The following is a 19,159-nucleotide window of genomic DNA, read 5'->3' as shown; positions in this document are numbered from 1 at the left end:
TTATTCAATGAAAAATGAAATCGTTTAAGTTAAGAATAATTTTAGCTTTTTTTATTGACATGACATAATATTCATTGTCAATTGTGATAATTTCTTACTTTTTCTCATCATTATTATCGCCCATTTTCACCTCTTCCAAACCTATTTAATTCAAGTCTTATTACGTGCTATCCTTATTATCATCTCTTTTCAACTCACCTACTACTACTCATTTTGAATCGTTCATGCCTTTACTTCATAATTACAAAATCATTTTTAGTATGAACAATTTTTAGTATAGCATTTTGGTAAATACTTTTCATGGTATAGCATTTAAGTATTTTTTTTATTATTTATAGTATATTAGTAAAAAAGCCACATATTTCATATTAGAAAAAACTTATATATATATATATATATATAATTTTTTTGTGTGTGTTAGAAACTTAACCTTATATATTTAATATATTTGTTTTCAATTAAATCACGATAATTAAATATTTTATATATTATTTATTTTAAGGAAAACATAACTTTTGATTCCTGTAATTTTTTTGATATTTTGGGTCTCTATACTTTTATTTTCAGTGTTTTACATTCATATAAGGATCTAGAATATCAGAAAATAAAAGTGTAGGGATTTAAAATATTTTAAAAAAGTGTAAGGATCTATAATAAAACGCGAGCAAAGTATGAGGATCAAAAGATATATTTTTTCCTTATTTTATAATAAATTAATGATATTAATTTTTTTAACACATTAAAATTCACTTATCACGATTTGACTAAATATGACTATATTAAATATATAACATAAAATACATAAATTTTATCCTTTCAAAATGCTAATTTTTTCCTTGTAGTTTTGACATTGATTTATATATATTAGTAAATGGATTACTATCCTTCTATATCAATTCTTTATTTAATGAAAATTAAAATATTAGGTAATTAAACATTTCCATGTTATGTTAGAGACATAATTAAAATTTCGGCAAAAAAATCTCCATAATCATGGATGTATTTTATATTTATATTTTATAGTTTATATGAGTGTGAATTAACAGCTGGCCCAAAAAAAAAGGCCGGTCCAAAAGAAAAGAAAATAAATAAAAAAATAAAAAGGTCTAACTAGCCGTTGCCATTTGAAGACGCTCCTGGCTGTCTCAGCACCGAGTCACCGACACACGCTCTTTTTCAATACAGTTGGGCTCTCTCACTGTCTCTCTCAGCAGCTTGATTCTCTCGTGATCACGCCTTCTTCGATCCCAAAAAGACCCGTCAGATGATGTTCACGGAAGGTCTAGACGAAAGCGCTATCAAATGGATCAAGCAGGTTCTTTTTTACCGTCATCATTGATTCTCTCCATTTTTCTTGTCTTCTCCATTTTTCTCTGTGTTTCCTCCTTTTTCAAACAGGTCTTTCTTGAACGCCTTTGGACTTCATTCACTTTTATTAATCCTTTTCCATTTTCATCTTTAAAACATTCCTATTTTTCGTGTTCTTTTGAAGGTAAATGTGGCATTAAGTTATTTTCATGGCTATTTTTTAACTGGGATTCTGTTTTGAATAGGGCGTGGAGTAATTGCTTTCCCTTTTTTCCTTTTATACCAGAAGGACCTGTTTGTTTGATGAATCAAAACCACATCTAATGGGTCTTGCTTAAATGTCTTTGGAACGAGTTTACCTTTATTCCTTTTGTTATTTTATGCCTGTATTATTTGAGTTACTATGTTCTTTTAGACCAAACTGTGGCTTTTCTTGTGGTTAATTTAAATCATGTAATTTTAGTCCTTTATGTGCTTTTATATTCTTTCCGGTTGAATCTTCTGACTGTTGATATTTTGTTTCGAAGAGCTGGAATCCTTCAATGAAATCAAACCTAATGGTTATAGACAAATATAGAAACGCGACAAGATAGAGTATATTCTTTTGAAAGCAAGTGTCTGAGTATCTCCATTGTAGGATGTGATGTGACTCAGCTTTAAAGTAAAAGGGATGCATCTGGCGTTATTAACTAAATTCCTTTTCTTTATTGTTCACAGGGAACAGAAGCAGGAGCAGAAGAGCCTCGAATACGATCTCCTTTAACGGAGAAATTTTCAAGTGAACGGTTCCCAAAATCTCCGCTGAAATATGGTGGCAATGGTCTGAGTTCTCCTGTTTTGCCTCCATTAAAGTTTCACTCTGGTCTGCTTACACCTCATGGCCACGCCTTCGCCACTTCATCTGGCTTGATCGATGGCGAAAGTGAGGAAAGCATCGATTCAGTTTCGGATGGTGAGGACGAGAATTTCTCTGATGGAGAAGTTTCTGTATCAAATAACTTGGATTACTTGGAGAAGCCAATTTCCCAGTGCTATGACGAGGAAGAATTATTTGGTTATAAAGGGCTTGAACTTAAACCTAAACCAGAAGGACGCAATGGGATTCTGAAAAGTGGACTGTCAAATGAGAATCTCACGATTGAAGTACGAGGCAGTAGCGTGAGAAGATTTACAGACGGCGAAGTGGGTTATAAAATATGTGCTCAAAATCAAAAGAGTTCGATCCCAATTGGAGGTAGTCACCTTCTAAAGCAAGTCCACTTGAGGAATGCCAATAATAGCCATAATGACCTAGCGGAATTGGGAACTCCGAGTGCCCCTCCAATCATCGATGTTGATGTTTCAAAGAAGAGAGATTCTGAGGGTTCGGTTACGAATGAGCATACCCCTAAGCGTTCTTGGTTATCAAGAGATTCAGTGGATTGTGATATGAGAAGTGTAAGTTCACATGAATGCAAGACCAAGACTATGAATGAACAAACCCAAAATGGGTCTTGGCCATCAAGAGGGTCAGTAGATAACGATGGAAGAAGTGTGAGCTCAAATGAATGGAAGCCCAAGACCCTAGGAGCCTCTGAAATCAGTGACAGGTATTGCTTTTGTTAGCTCTGTTGCAGTCTTTTTTTCTGGGAACTTCTAATTGATTCTTAACTTTCTTCTGCATATTCTCTTTTTCTTTTCTCTAACAAAGATACGGTGTCTTCTTGATCTTGATTTGTGCAGATTAGACAAAGTTTTTGCGGAAGATAAAGAAAAGCAAGCTCCTCATTTATCGTACTACAATACCAGGTAAAAATTAGTAAAAATTAAAGCATGCGAATTTTCAACATAATTTTATGCATTTAGGTAACAATTAGTACAAAATCAGTAAAATATAATACATGGGTATCAACGTATGGGTTGGCTCTTACAATTGTATGAATGCTATACTAGTATACTGGTATATCACCTGCTGCAGTTGATAGTTGATACATTTCTTGAGATGATAAAAATGCTAAATTCCTTTGTAATTGCTTTTCACTTACTTTGCACTTTAAGAAAGAGCCGTCCAACTTCTAGATCTTTATTAAAGTGAGGCTATTAACTTAATATGCAGAACGAGTAGGATGGGCTCTGATGTAGCTAACTGATATTCTTTAACTGATGTAAAAGCTGCCACTTTTCATGAAGCTCAATTTAGATTCAGCTAAATGCTTTCCTAGTGTTAATTATATGATTAGTTTCTTTTTATTATTTTGAAACTCTAAATCTGATATGCTCTCCACTTTTTATGGCATGTTATCCGCAGTAACTGCAGTAGCCAGTATGCCTGGCAAACCCTTATTACTTATGATGCGTGTATACGGTTTTGCCTACAAGCATGGGCAAAAGGCTGCCCTGATGCACCAGAGTTCTTACGAGATGAGTGCCTGGCTCTTCGAAGTGCCTTTGGGTAGGTTCCCTTCCTTGTGCAATTAATATGAATTATTAACTTATTCATTCTGAATTTTGCTTTTTATGTGATTCCTAACCTTTTTCTCTGTAATTCTTTGACTCTATAGACTGCATGAATTCTTGTTGCAACCTCAAGGCGTAAGAAAACCTGAAGCCAGCAATCCAAGGAACTCAGAACAAATATGCCCCTTGAAAGTGAAGAAGGTTGTTGGTAAAATAAGAGTGGAAGGTAACGCCATAGCCCATAAAGGGAACTCTGCTTCATAATAATTATTTTTGCTCTTGAAGGTTCACATGGAAGGAATATTTGTTGTTTCATTTACACTTTGAAAAAAGATCAATGTAATATGGTCTTGTTATTGAAATTGGACCCTCTTTAAACCTCATGAGGATCATTCAAGTCCTGCTAAACTGTTAACTTCTTGATGTTATGCAATACAACACTGAGCTTTTTAAGAAATTCCAGTGAGGAAACTTCGCGTTATACCTGGGCGGAAACTTAAAAGCACATTTTCACAACGAGGAGCGAATTACATGCAAGCAGGGGTGGGCTATGTCCGGCATGTTTCATTGCTTGTGAAAAATGGCATAAATTCTAAGAAGTTGGTTCCATTCTCGTTGTCATCAGAAGGTTAGTGCATGTGACGGAAAATTTAAAATCTGTTTTTGCCTCCTCGCAAATGTAGCACTTTTGTCTGGTTTTCTGCAAAACATTTCTATATTTCCTTTCACTTCATTTCATGGTTTAGAATTATTTTGACCTTGAATGCACTGGTCATTGAAAAGAAGCTATTAGAGATTATCAGGAGCAATTCCTTTCCTCTTAACCTAAAAGTTTGACCTCGACATGTCTCATTATTGTAGAGCCACTATCATGTTTGATCCAACTTAAGAGTTCCACAGAAGAAACTGAATCAGAGGCAGGTTCTGCTGTTTGCTTGCGCCCTGGAAGTGGAGAATACCATGATTTGTAAGTTTCCTTTTTTTTTTTTTCCCTGCTTTCAATCGCACAAATTGTTCATTATTGGGATGTTACTCTGCCGAACTACTCTAGAAACTGGCAAAAGAATTGCATACTTTGAGAAATATAGTATAAGAAATTATACATTCCATCTTTCACTACAGTTCTATGCATAAAACACCACGGTTTCGGAACATTTTGCATACTTTGAGACTGGCATCTCGTTGATGTTGTCTTCTGAAATTAAAAGCTCAAAATTCCACTATTATTTTGTATTTCTAGGTATGATGTATTTTTTATTTTAAATTATGATGATTTGGAAGTTAACAGATAAATGATAATTCTTTAAAGTCTTCATTAAGATCTTCTTGAGAGCTAAATCTGTGCAACGTCATCTATTTTTTGTATCTAATATGAAATTCTCCACGTCTAAATTAAGTTAACGTTTTAATTGTTGATAGTCTCCAATAATTTAATTATATTGCCAAACTTCTAAGCGGTCTTGTACTCATGTCTAATTCAGTTTCCCAGAGAGCCAAGGGGATGCTTTACTTATAGAAATCCAAGATTCAAAAAAGGCAGTCCATGGTCACGCTAGAATCCCAATTTCATCTCTTAGTGATAATCTTGTATGTGATCTACTATCTCATTATCTTTAGATATTATTACTCTTATATTTGCTCCATTTCCATTTATCTGATCAAATATGCCATTTGTGTAGAGTGAGAGAATTCGGTGGTGGCCAATATATCAAAATGAACATGAATGTGTTGGGAAGATCCAGCTCTCCCTTGGTAGCACAATGACAAATGATGAGAACAATCATATAAAGGTTTTTTTCCCCTACCAAATCAACTAACACAATATAAATGTTTATTAAATATTTTCCTTTTAGTGAACTTAAGAAGACAGTCGAACTGTTGAGACTTGAGAACATTAACAGTATCAATGATTAGATTGTTAAATTAACTAGTGTCTATCACCAGTAAAACAACTTAGCATTCATCTTACATGGAATATAATCAAATGACATTGTTAAAGGCTGAAACGTAATTCTTTGTTTTACCTCTTGCAATTAGCTTCAAGGGCTTGTACCTGTCCAGTACTTGTAGTCTGGTTTTCAGTGTCAATTTGAAGAGAGGAAATTGCCCTAATTTGACGAACAAAAAGACTAGTTTGGGCATTTTAAAACCATATTTTCATATTTTTATGCAGAGTGGTCCTGTTGTAGAAACTTTAGCTTATGATCTATTACTTGAGGGTGCCATGCGTGCCCAGCATTTCCATTCCCGAAACTTGCGGCTAAATGGTCCTTGGAAGTGGTTGTTGGATGCATTTGCAGAGTGCTATGGGGTTTCTAACTCCTATGCTAAGTTGAGGTACTTGAGACATGAAACTTCCACTAACTGAATTAGTCCTTTCTGTTTTCCAATAATTGAATTAGTCCCTCCACTTGAAGATATCTGCTACTAGTCATGAATGTGGCAACTCCAACAAAGGATTGCCTAGAGCTTGTGAGGGAGTTACTTTTGCCACTATTAGAGGCCAGAACTGAGAAGAGTTTGACCAGACAAGAGGTAAGCTATTTTGCATCTTTTCCCTTTGGTGCAAACTACTGAATCAAATATGATTAATAATTTATTTTTTGTTTTTGATATTTTTGGTAGTTATAACATTTGTGAACCAGTTAGACTGTCTAGATTACTTGGACACCTAGTGAGAGTTGGAACTTGAGGAAAATACACGATGTGAATCAAAACTTGAGTAAATCTATTTTGAAAAATGAGTAACTACTTATCATTGATAAGCTCATAGATATCTTTAAAATTGTTTTGTCCATTATCATTCCTTCAACAACTTTGAAACTTTTTGTAGAGACCTTAAAGCCTTAGTTTTTCCATCAATCAAAACTTGTTCAACTCTTGTGTAAGTCATTAACTTCAGAACCAAGGCACTGTAGGTGGACTGTGACCCATTCTTAGATATCATGCTTCTTTATAAAAGTTTCCAAGTCTCCTTGGACTATCTGATCTATCACTTGCGATAAATTTCAACAACTATTTGATCAATCATGCATCTTTTTAAGGTTTTCCAAGACTCCAAAGGTGATAATGTCTATTTTAATTGATGTTTCACATGAAGGGGGGAAAAAGAAGGATATTGATATTAGGCAATAGGCATGATATAGGCAGAAAATGTTTGGAGAAGTGTCTACTTCACAATTACATCACAAGGTTGAAACATGACAAAATGACTTTGTTTCTTAATAGACTGCTCAGCCTATCTAATTGGATTGATTTTTGATTAGTTTGGTCTAAAGCCACCTAGTTCAGCAATTCTTAGAGTGGTTTGCTGCACCAATGAATTAGTTTTGACACTAGTTAGGACCAAACTAGAATAGTGTAGCATCCTCACTAAATTAAACCTTTAAATGAAGCAATACTTAAGAAATCAAAATGAAAAGTAAGGGATTAAAGAGTCGGGTTCCAACAAAATTAAACAAATTTGGTATAAAACTCACTTCCCATATGCCCATTCTTCATATTCTATCTTGGTTCAAGTCTTCAAAGCCCGACAAACATGATCTCATATCCTAAAAACTTAAAAAAAAGAAGCAAAACCAGTTTTCAAGGTGCTTAGCCATGGCTAAAAATTATTGGCTATGGCCCAATCCCTTCTGAACAACAATTCAAGGGGAAGTTGGCCATGGCTAAATTTTTTTTCAACTTTTAAGACCTATATCTTGGGCTATAAATCTCTGATTGGAGTGATTTAAAATCCTACATGAAGCCTATAACAAAATCTAACCATGGACCATAAAATCACCTTATTTGGATTTAAATTGAGAGAGTTGGACACTTCCAACCAAAATGGTAAGTTGTAGGCCCAAAACTTGAAACCCAATTGTCCAAAACCTAACAAAAGCTAAACCAATAAACACATTTCAAATGAATTTTGACCTCTTAAGACCTAAAACATTATGTTACTCAAGAACCCTAAACTTCGCAAGTGAACTAAGCCTATACAACACTAATATGAGCCAAGACACACCTAAATCAACTGGTATAGTATGTGATTAGTACTGGGCAAACGGGTTGCAAGCCAGCCCGCGGGCTAGCCCGCGCGGGCTGGTAGTTTTGCGGGTTGGGTTGGGCCAGCCCGCCAGATAAAACGGGCTGAAAAATCTAACCCAACCCATTTTTCAGCGGGCTAGTCAACCCGCGGGCTAGTAGCAAAAAATTATCAAATTTTTTTAATAATTTAAAATTTATACAATATAAATATATATATATATTTATTTTATATTTTAAAGAAAATTAGAAATTAAAAAACTTGTAAATAAATAAAATAAATATAAAATTCAACCAAGCAAATTCATTTTGCTAGATTTTTATTATTAATCATTTTCTCATCTAGGTGTGCTATCTTTGTCACTAATAAAGAAAATTTAAATATAAACTTATATTATTTTTCTTAGTGAATTCATATTTATAATTTCAATCAATAGAATTTATGAGATTAATAAATAATATATATTCAAAACATTTCTATAAAAACTAATAAATCATCTTCATAAACTATAACAAAAATTTTATTTGCAAATTGTAAAAATAATTTATACTATATTTTAAATGTAAAGAACATATTTAAAAGTCATAAATTATATATTTAAGAGATATTATCATTATTATAAATTTACAAAAAAATATAATGTAATTAAAAAATAAAAAATAATTTTTTAAAAAATATTGCTAGCCAGCGGGCCAGCCCGTTTTAACCCGCTTTTTTGCGGGTTGGGTTAATAAACGGGCTAATTTTTTCAACCCAACCTGTCAAATTGTGCGGGTTAAACGGGCTAGCCCGCGGGCTCAACCCGTTTTCCCAGCTTTATATGTGATAACATTCCCACACAATTGGACCATTTTCAAAACATTAATTCCAAGTGTAGAAAATTGTGGGACAAATCAAGATTGTCCAAAGTCACTCGTCTAAAACTAATGATCCTTTTTTAAACAATAATCTTCCAAATACAAAGGCTATGCATTGCAAATACAACAAAATATTATGTATCATAGTCCAACACTTGGCATTATTACAAGGTATATGATATCATAACAACTCAATATCTCATTTATGCCATGAAATTGCAAAGGCTAATTGGTTATCAAGGAGATCTCATTCTCTAATGTTCTCCAATGCCTTTCCCTTATCCAAAGCATTTTCCTTCACCTGAAAATGTTTATTCCACGAGGGCAAGATATTCAAACACAATATAACAAATAAGGATATTCAAACAAAAAAATGAGATCAGAAATTTCCATGCAATATATGCAAGACCCCAACCAAAAACCATGGGCTATCCTCTTACTTATTTAGGCTCAATAAGCAAACTCCCTTTCTATAATCAGTGAAATTTACATTGGGGAACTTACTAAGCTTACTATCCATCTTTTATGATTTGAGCTGGATATCTATTTGGATATTTATGAGAGGTCTAATCCTAATCCAAGTTTCCTTTTTCTTCTATCTAAGGATGAACATCTATGTGACCACGGGATAAACAAGCCTTACAATCTTTTGCACAAGGCCTCATATGCATATCTATGTGGATCAACATACTATGTGGTACAATTACATCTATCAAAATACAACAACATATATCCAACTTTATTAATGATCAACATGGGTAATCCCAATCCAAGTGTCCTTTTTCTCCACATTCACTTTACTAACAAGTGGCATCAAAGTTAGGTGTATGAGAAGCTTGTTTTAGTAACTAATGATAGACTCACACTTAAGGGGAAGGTTTTTGTGATGTCAAGTATATACGAACTTATCTTGATGTGGGAAAACGAAGAAGTCACACATCTGATAGAGTTGAGGTATATAAGCAAAAAGATCCATAAACTCACTGCCTAGGGCTTTAAGTTAAAATATGATGTGTGGGGGGACCATGTTTATGTTTTTGGGATGTCAAGTATAAACGAACTTAACTTGATGTGTGAAGACCCATAAGCTCATTGCCTCAGGGTTTTAAGTTAAATGTGGTGTATAGGGGAGCATGTTCGAGTGATCAATGATAGATGCATACTTGAGGAAGATGTTTTTGGTATGTCAATTGTAAATGAAATTGACTTGATGTGGAAAGCAAAGAAGTTGTGCATTTGATAGAGTTGGGCAATATATAATATAAGTGAAAATTCACTGCCTTAAGATTTTAAGTTAAAATTTGGCAATGAGTCTATTTATATACATCCTCTTGCCAGTTGGAATCTTCTCTTTCTAGGATGCTCCTTATTCACTTTCCAACAAGTGTTATCAAAGCTCTATTTATGGAAGGGGCTTTTGTGAAGACAATGGAATCCTAGATTGAAAGCCAAGTACATACTCATACTTGATGAAGAGCTTTTTGATACCTCAAGTATGGGTGAACTTGACTTGATGTGGAAAAGTGAAGAAGTTCTGCTTTTGATAAAGTTAGGCTAAAGGTATATAAGTAGAAGAACCCATAAACTCATTGCCTTAGGATTTTAAGTTAAGATGTAGTGTTTCTAGTTTAGGGAGCATGTTTGTCAAGAATACCAAATTGGAAGCAAGGAGCTATACACCCACTTAAAAAAATGATTTCTTCCTTTAGTGATAAAACGAGCTATTGGGCTAGGCCATTTAATGGCACATAAAGTTGAGCTAAAGTTGATGTATGTGTGGAAAGACTTAAATTCATTGTCTTAAGATTTTGGGTTAAGATGTAGTGTCAAGTCCACCTATTATCCCACTTTTGATACAAAATCCTAAAATCCAAAGATTGATGTTACACTCTCCATCATAGATTTACTTCAAAATTTTCTTGTTTTTCATTCTTTCTACCATTACTTTCCAGAATGGAAAAATAAGAGCCAATAATGATATGTTAAGCCATTTTTAGCATCAACTATATTTTTATAGAAATAATGCCATGTACTTTAGTTTTATGCCCCTAACTGCCTTTTGGAATGTACCAAGTAACAAATTTATTGGTTTATTCTTGCAGAGAAATATGCTTTTAGACTGTGAAACTCAAATTGAAAGCCTTTTGGGTAATGTTTTTGAGAACTACAAATCATTAGATGAAAACTCACCAACAGGCTTGGCCGATCATTTGGGTCCAACAATCAATTCAGCAGCACCAGCACTAGCTCCTGCCGTACAAGTCTACACACTTCTTCATGATGTTCTTTCTATAGATGCCCAGACTATACTTAGAAACTATTTGCAGGTAATTTGAGATTTTATCATCCCCATAATTCAGCATAACTCTTATCACAAATGCATATGTGTGTATGTTTTTCCTATCCTGCAATAAGACGCACGAATATTTTCTTGTCTAGCCAACTTTCGACCTCTGATTCTTCAGAATTTATAAATAACGGAATGTTTTGTATAATTTTTTGAAGTAGTTTTTATAAAGATTGAAATTATAGTTCATATAAAAACTTCTTTCAGCAGAAGATTCCACCACAAAATTTCTCAAGTTCAGTAATTATCAACTCAGGATATAGAAAGAAAAATGTGTATGTTTCTAAAGAGAGGAGAAGCTTATGAAGCAATTTTGAGTTTGGAAGCTTCTTTTCTTTTAATCCAGTAAAATGAAGCCTAAATGAGAATTTAATTGTTCTTAGACTGCAGCAAAGAAGAGGTGTAGGAAGTACATGGCAGAGACTGATGAATTTGTGTCAAGCAACACTGAAGGTTACCTTACGGATTCCATTACCATCTCCACAGCTTATTTAAAGGTGAAAAACCTGTGTGTCTATATGAGCAATGAAATTCAGGCAGACATGAAGATCCTCAGCCAGAATATATTCCCAAGGTATTTGGCAAAGTTTTGTAAAGGAGCTCATTCTTGATAGATTGACGCTGGTCAAAGGGCTCATTGTATTCTTCAACCATAACAACTTCAATCGATTTTTGTTCTTCTCCAAACATTTTGCTTTTTATTGTGCATTATCCATTTTCTAACTTATATCCCTTAAATTTCAGTTCAATTGACCTGACAAACATCACAGCATCTGTTTACAGCACCGAGCTATGTAACAGACTTAGAAGTTTCCTATCTTCTTGGCCACCGTCTAGTCCGCAGCCACATGTAAATGAACTTTTAGTTGCAACTGCTGATTTTGAGCGGGATCTTGAGTTATGGAACATATGGTATGAGAATGAAACTTCTCTCTTAGCACAATGACATCCAGTGACCACAAAACACTATATCCTTTGCATGGAAGTACAGTATCTGCTCTGACATGGCGTATTTTTCTGCTTCAGTTCTCCACAGGGGGGTGTAGACTCCAGAAATTTGTTCCATAACTACATCCTGGTCTGGATACAAGATATGCAACTCAGTTTGCTCGATCTTTGTAAAGCAGAAAAGGTAATCACTCTCAGTTTAACCAGCAATGAAAAAGCATACAGCAATGATGTTTCTTAAATGATACAACATATTAGAAATCAGATCCTTCCCATGAAAGTACAGTATTTGTTCTCTCTGTTGGGATTGAAATAACTACTACAAATAAATGATACAGGTACCATGGTCTGGAGTAACCACAAACCATTCCACTTCTCCATTTGCTGAGGAGATGTATGAAAAAATCAGAGACAACCTCATTCTATATGAGGTGGTAATCAGCAGATGGCCTCAGTATTCACTTTATTTGGAAAGTGTAAGTTCTGAACTCGACTCCATATCATCACTAAGCTATCTGCATGTGATATATTGAAAACCAAATACAAAACTTATTTGCAAGCGGTGAGAGGGAATCTTGTTAACAATGTAAGCTCACTCAGAATCCAGTTCCCTCTTTTTTTGTCATAAAATCCTTCTTCTGGTAAAGCATTGACAGTCTCAATAAAATGTCGAGTGGATATATAGATTTTGGTCCTCCAAAGTTGCACATTGTATGGGTTTAATCCTTCAAAAGTCTAGCATCTCCTTTTAGTCCTTCAAAAAGCATGTTATCTCAATGTTGTCTTCACTTGAAACAAGGTGTATCTTTGAGGACTAAATATATAAGTTCATTCCAAGTAGTTTTGAAACAGAACAGCAAGTGAAGCCCTTGTGACTAAACTTCTGTCCTATTTTGCTTTATCTGTATTTCTAGCTTCAATAAATCTTTACTTTTTTGGGGTACGGACATCATTCTCCTCCCATATTATGCATTATTTCACAAAGTAATGTGATTTTTACCTCTTGGCATAGAGTGGATAGCCGGTAAAATTCTTTCATGCTGTACCAACTTGATTTTCTAATTCGAATGGCTGTGGGAAATGTTGAAAGAGCAATATGGTTTTCACAACGTAATGTGATTTTCACCTCTCGGCATAGAGTGGATAAGCGGGAAAATTCTTTCATGCTGTAATAATTTGATTTTCTATTCTGAAAGGCTGTGGCAAATGTTGAAAGAGCAATCGTGAAAGCCCTCGAGAAGCAGTACAATGATATTTTAACACCTTTGAAAGATAGCATCCCTAAGAGACTTAACTTGCAAGTTCAAAAGCTAGCAAGAAGACAGTCAATGCCTGTCTATGTAGTTCCAAATCAGGTAAGTTCTTTGTATGCTTACTTCTAGGCCAGGGTTTCGAGTGGCTTTGAGATGAAATCCAAAATTTCATTAAATTCCCGTTCGCTCACACTTGTAGTATTTTCTTTCTTTCAGTTGGGGATTTTTTTGAACACCATCAAGAGGATTCTTGATGTCCTACATTGTAAAGTGGAAGACATCTTGAAGTCCTGGGCATCCTGTCTGCCAGCCATGGGAGATAAGAAATTACTCTTTGGAGAGCAGATAAATGGAGTCACTGTTCTATTGAAAACCAAATACAAAACTTATTTGCAAGCGGTGATAGGGAATCTTGTTAACAATGTAAGCTCACTCAGAATCCAGTTCCCTCTTTTTCTATCATAAAATCCTTCTTCTGGTAAAGCATTGTCAGTCTAAACAAAATGTCGAGTGAATATATAGATTTTGGTCCTCCAAAGTTGCACATTGTATGGGTTTCATCCTTCAAAAGTCTAGCATCTCCTTTTAGTCCTTCAAAAAGCATGTTATCTCAATTTTGTCTTCACTTGAGACAAGGTGTATCTTTGAGTACTAAATATATAAGTTTATTCCAAGTAGTTTTGAAACAGAACAGCAAGTGAAGCTGTTATGACTAAACATACATGACTTTTGTTTGCTCAGATGCAAGCAAACCGAGGCACGAGATTGAAAAGGATTTTGGAGGAAACAACAGAACAAGATGGGGAGGCTGAAATTCGTGAGAGAATGCAATCGCTGAATGCACAACTTATTGATGCAATCTCTAACCTGCATGAGGTGTTTACCAGTCAGATTTTCATTGCCACGTGCCGTGGATTATGGGATAGAATGGGACAGGTGAAGAAGAAACTGTGTTTGTGTTGTATCATATGAACATCAATGGTTTGCCCAAAATCTAAATACTTGCCAGCTCTAATTCTTTTCTGTTTGTTTGTGTCAGATTGTTTTGAAATTTTTGGAAGGGAGGAAAGAGAACAGGATATGGTACAATGGATCTTACTATGCTCTTGGGGTAAGTGGTTGGTTCAAGTCAACCTCTATTATGTGCTTAAGTTTGCTAGTCTTCATTTGCAGCCATATATTGATTAACATTACCATAAGTATATTATCAGTTGTTGAAAAGGAGCCATAGTAAATCAGTTGGATAAGTATATCAGTTGTTGAAAATTCATGAGAGAATTGTGTTCAGATCCCCCACAACACAATTAAACACTACAAGATTCATTGACAATTAAATATAGCAAAATCATAAGTATTTGATGTGCTCAATTGTCAATAGACCTTGTTGTATTTATTATTTACAAATGAACTTAATAAAACAAAAATTATTAGCGCCTTTATTCTTCAAATGATGACATCTTTTTAACTACTGAAATACTTTTAATGAAAACTAACTGGCAATATGCAACAAAAATAACAGTATTCGGTAGTTGTTTCAATTTTAGAGAATTTTCATCATGGGATTTTGTTTGATTGAGCAGATATTGGATGACACCTTCGCTTCACAAATGCAACGTTTACGAGGGAACGCACTGCAAGAGAAGGATCTTGAGACTCCTCGTTCAGTGATAGAAGCCAGATCCATTCTTTCAAAAGATACCACAAATGTGTCTGATCCATCCACTTATTTTTATGTCTAGTAACTCACTTCATATTTATCTGTACATCTGCTTCGTAGCAACCTATTTTTTTTCCCCTGGAAAACAGACATCATATTCTTTCTGGATAAAATTGTAAGAATAAATATTTTTGTTCATATAGAAAGTCGGTCAAAAGCGGCTTCTTAAGATGGAAGCCATTTTCGAGTTTCTTGGCTTTAAAAAAAAAAAATTAAAAAGCCATCTTATTTATGATATACATGCGTATGTTGAAATAAAAGACAAGTAATTTCAAGTGTACGGCTTTTACTAATCTCATTCATGGCCATAACGTTCATCCGCAATTTTTTTTCCCAAAACTCTGAATTTGCAAATTTTAAGTTGATTGCATGAAACTAAAATGGCCAGAGGTGATCGACAATTTCACTTCCGTATTTTGTCTAAATTAAACGAGACTGAAAAAGTAGTTTATCGAAGACAATCTAATAGATAAAATATTGGCCATTTGGACTGCATACAAACATGAAATGCCACCCAAAAAAATCTCTCATTTTCTTACCACTTACCATATCAAGAAAAACAGACTCCAGATAACTAAAGATCAGCAAGACATGAACAATGCTCGCACAAAATATGAATACCATGCTAACAGTCGAGAGCAATTAACGTCCAAAAAATGTATAACCTTCCATTCTATTCATAAGAAAACATAAAAACTAAAGCCCTTTCACCATGACAGGATGCAAAGAATAATTGAACATCTAGAAACAAAAGTGGCAACCAAAAAGAAATCTAGAAGTAAGCAACTAACATTACTCTAAAGTATTTGAATAAATAGGGGGCATGACAGTCTGAGCAATTAAACTTCCAAGAGCAACTTGATTAAACAGTAAACACGCTAAGAAAATAGAGCTCAAGCACTAGACAATTGAGTAAACTACTAAACCACTAGAATAAATTGCATATCACATGGCAAAATAAAATCAATTGACAACTACCAAGGCAAAGCATAGCAATACGCTGTTATGGAATCAAGTAACAAAACTCAGCAAAAGTTACACAGATTTTCCTCTTTCTGCATGCCAGACTCCCTTTTGCTTAGTTGATCACTGATAGCAATAGAACCTTAATCTATCTTTACTGATGAGAACAAGTAATGCACAAAGTAAAATGACATAAGGAAGCCAATGGCGCCGGTTGATAACATGATCGCAATTGCCATGAGCAGCGAATAGCCAAGGTATAGGGCAGCTGAGACAGGTCCACTCAAACTCTGAAGGTCAAAAACCAAATAATTGATGGAGTACAAGAAGACATAAAGGGCAACAGAGCCTGAAGCAAAGAATGCCTTCCACCACCATCGCCAATCTTCCACACAAAGATGCATATAGGTGAGAACCACCGACACTTCAGCACAAACAATGACCAGGAGTAGAAGAACTACCAACAGAAAACCAAATACATAATAGAACCTCCCAAGCCAAATACTGGAAAGGATAAAGAAGAGCTCAATGAATAGGGTTCCAAATGGAAGGGTTCCTGCACCAAGAACAAGAAGCCACGATGGGTATTTACGTGCAGGAATTTCCCTTGGAATCTGATTAGTTCGCACAGGATACTCAATTGGCTGAGCTCTTGTCCCCATAAACCCACCAATAAGGGTAAGCGGCACTGAAACACAGAACCAAAGGAAGAACAGTTCAAAGTACAACGAAATGGGAATAGCACCAGTACTGTTGCTGCCCCAGAGAATAAAATTCAACACTGTTAATATGATAAATGCAATTCCAGGGAAAAAGCATGCTGCAAGCCAGGAAATTGACCTCCATCCTTCTGGAGTTCCCTTAATGGTCCTCCAGAGACGTACACTGACATAACCAGAAGCAATGCCCAGGAAAAGATATAGAATTATCATCCCTGTTAGAAGCATCCCTCGGGAAGCAGGTGACATGAAACCAAGGGCTGCAAAAACAATAGTAACAGCAGCCATTCCAGTAATCTGAACCCCATTACCAACCATCACACAGAGAAGCTTTGAGCAATCAGGCTCTCTAAATACATCACCCACAACAAGTTTCCATCCTGAAAGCTCCTCATTCATTTGAGCTTGTGCCTCTTTGTCCAATTCTTCATACCTTGTCAAGTCCCTTCTCACAGTTCTTAAGAAAATGACAAAAACAATACCTGCTAGGAAAAAAATCACCATCAGCGAATTTAGGATTGAGAACCAGTGTACTCGAGCACCCTCCATCTTCAAATAAGCATCCCAACGTGATGGCCATCTTATATCACTCTTCACAAATTCAACCTCGTAAGTAAATGATACCCTCTCCTGCTCCCTAATTATTTGATACTTGTCAATCTCAGCTGGGCAGCTTATTGGAGAAAGACTATCATACAAGTGGTACTTTGTCATAGCTTCAGGATCATGTTTAATACTGCAAGGGACAACCTGAAAACCAACTATTTCATATCCGGATGCTTTCTTCTTGTCAGCTTCAGAGATAACACCCATTCCTTCCTCTCCAGTTCCAATAATCTGAACACCGCTACCTTCATATTCATGAATCAAGACAGTGAATTTGAGGTGGTTAATGATGTAATCTGCCCCACCATCAGGTGGAGTATACCCAACTGGGAACCCTGTCCACTGAATCTTAACCCCATTTTGATTAGCAAACCTCATAACTGGTAAGTTATCGAGGATCATATTTACCTGGTACAGATCTCGTGTTCTTTGTTTCAACAGCTTTACCTCGTGCTCATTCAATGGGGGTGTAGTACATAGGTAGACTGTCTCATTAATATTCATTCTGAAACGATATGGTGAGTTATCAATCTGATCTCCCATAAGGAGTTCTCCCAGATTCTCAGCACTTTTCTTTATGCCACTAGGAGGCTGACAGTATGGGAGACTGTAGTAGCTGAAGGGAAGCTCAGTTTCAATAGAAGTCAATGAATTAACTTTGGCATATATATGATCTCCATTGGAATAAGTGTGCATGTAGCTTCCAGGAAGATAAAAAGCATTGCTAAAATGGGCAAAGACAATGATGGACAGGAAAACCCAGTTGATCGAGATTTTCCTTCGGGAAGGTAACTCCATTTGATTGAATGAAATAACAGCAGTGCTGGCTCTTTTCCCCTGAATCAGCTAACTAGGCTGATGCATCCAAAACCAAATCTACAGAAGAATAAAATTTCGATCTCAGATTGCAAAACTCTATCTAAAACAATGCGAACAGCTACCACAGTTTTCACATCAGATCCAATATTTCTCAGGCAGAAGAAACGACATGGCTTCCCAGAAAGACCAACGAACTACCCCAAAGCAGATCACAAAGCTTATTTATGGGATGTACCGGGAAATTAACAACAGGGATAGCAATAATTACCAAGCGCAAGAAGAATAAGAACAACTACGAATAATAATCAACTCGACCACAGAAAACAGCAGAACGAAAAAGTAAAAAAAAAAAAAAAAACTCAGTCAAAACAATCACAGAAAAAAAAAATTAACACAAATAATTCCAATTAAATCCACATCAACGACCTATACAACATTTTCCTCGAAATCAAAATCGTGAGAATAAAGAACTTAACCACCACATGTTGATAAAGATCAGCTTCTTTCTGCAATTCTTCTGATAATCGTGAGACTGAAAAACTAAACCACCACATGTTGATAAAGATCAGCTTCTTTGTGCAATTCTTCTGATATAAAGAACGCGAAAAAGAAAATGGAAAAGAAGAGAAAAAGAAGACCTAGTAGCAGAATAAGAAAAAGAAGAAACAGCAAACCACGAGATCTGGCTATGGTTTCGTTTATCCACAAACATAATTTGATAATCATAAGCTTCAGTAATTTGAGAGGGGTGGGGAGAAGAGGTAACTCACCACCAAGGATTCTGCCGAGAGATCTCAACGCACCAGATCGTCGGGGAGCGAAGAAATGGAGACTGAGAAATGTGAAGAACACGATACTGTTAAATGTTGGGTCACACGAGAGAATTTGAACTAAACTTGGCAGCCCACAATCGTTCAAAAATTATAGGCCCAATGTTCAGGTTAATTCTGGTTAGTTCAAACTAAATAAATAAATAAATAAACAATACCTACACCGCTACACGCGCTTAGGTACATCCAAAACTCTCAGATAAGGCCTCACCTAAGTGGGGTTCCGAATTTGTGTGGAGTGGTATGTGGACCGATAAAGAACCTAACATATTTAAATGTTTCAGGATACCAGAAGCAAAAGTAAAAAATTAAATAAATAATAAAAA

The 19,159-nt window shown here is 35.3% G+C and overlaps 2 protein-coding genes across 4 annotated transcripts; one reads left to right on the top strand and one right to left on the bottom strand.

Moving 5' to 3' along the window:
- Window positions 1-1,137: 1,137 nt before the first annotated feature.
- On the top strand, window positions 1,138-15,086 carry LOC129302333 (uncharacterized). The gene is made up of 21 exons (XM_054941131.1): window positions 1,138-1,315; window positions 2,026-2,897; window positions 3,031-3,096; window positions 3,596-3,739; window positions 3,849-3,970; window positions 4,208-4,372; window positions 4,606-4,711; window positions 5,226-5,331; window positions 5,424-5,534; window positions 5,918-6,081; window positions 6,162-6,279; window positions 10,734-10,958; window positions 11,362-11,552; window positions 11,723-11,890; window positions 12,005-12,110; window positions 12,265-12,402; window positions 13,123-13,281; window positions 13,396-13,602; window positions 13,921-14,115; window positions 14,219-14,290; window positions 14,760-15,086. The coding sequence occupies exons 1-21, from the start codon at window positions 1,265-1,267 to the stop codon at window positions 14,916-14,918; spliced, it is 3,645 nt and encodes a 1,214-aa protein (XP_054797106.1). The 5' UTR covers window positions 1,138-1,264; the 3' UTR covers window positions 14,919-15,086.
- A 589-nt stretch (window positions 15,087-15,675) lies between these two features.
- On the bottom strand, window positions 15,676-18,929 carry LOC129302334 (transmembrane 9 superfamily member 12). 3 transcript variants are annotated; one of them, XM_054941132.1, is made up of 2 exons: window positions 18,774-18,929; window positions 15,676-18,060 (listed from the first exon to the last, which is right to left on the bottom strand). In XM_054941132.1, exon 2 carries the CDS (start codon window positions 17,980-17,982, stop codon window positions 16,003-16,005), a length of 1,980 nt encoding a protein of 659 aa, XP_054797107.1. In that variant the 5' UTR covers window positions 17,983-18,060; window positions 18,774-18,929; the 3' UTR covers window positions 15,676-16,002. The 3 variants fall into 3 exon arrangements, with proteins under 3 accessions (XP_054797107.1, XP_054797108.1, XP_054797109.1); XM_054941133.1 differs by having other exon boundaries at window positions 18,777-18,916; XM_054941134.1 differs by lacking the exon at window positions 18,774-18,929 and adding an exon at window positions 18,480-18,692.
- Between the last annotated feature and the right edge of the window lie 230 nt (window positions 18,930-19,159).

Source organism: Prosopis cineraria, unplaced genomic scaffold (genome assembly GCF_029017545.1).
Source record: "Prosopis cineraria cultivar Desert tree isolate PC_DT_omini unplaced genomic scaffold, ASM2901754v1 PC2, whole genome shotgun sequence".
Classification (NCBI taxonomy): Eukaryota; Viridiplantae; Streptophyta; class Magnoliopsida; order Fabales; family Fabaceae; genus Prosopis; species Prosopis cineraria.
This window is presented reverse-complemented; position numbering and strand designations above follow the sequence as displayed.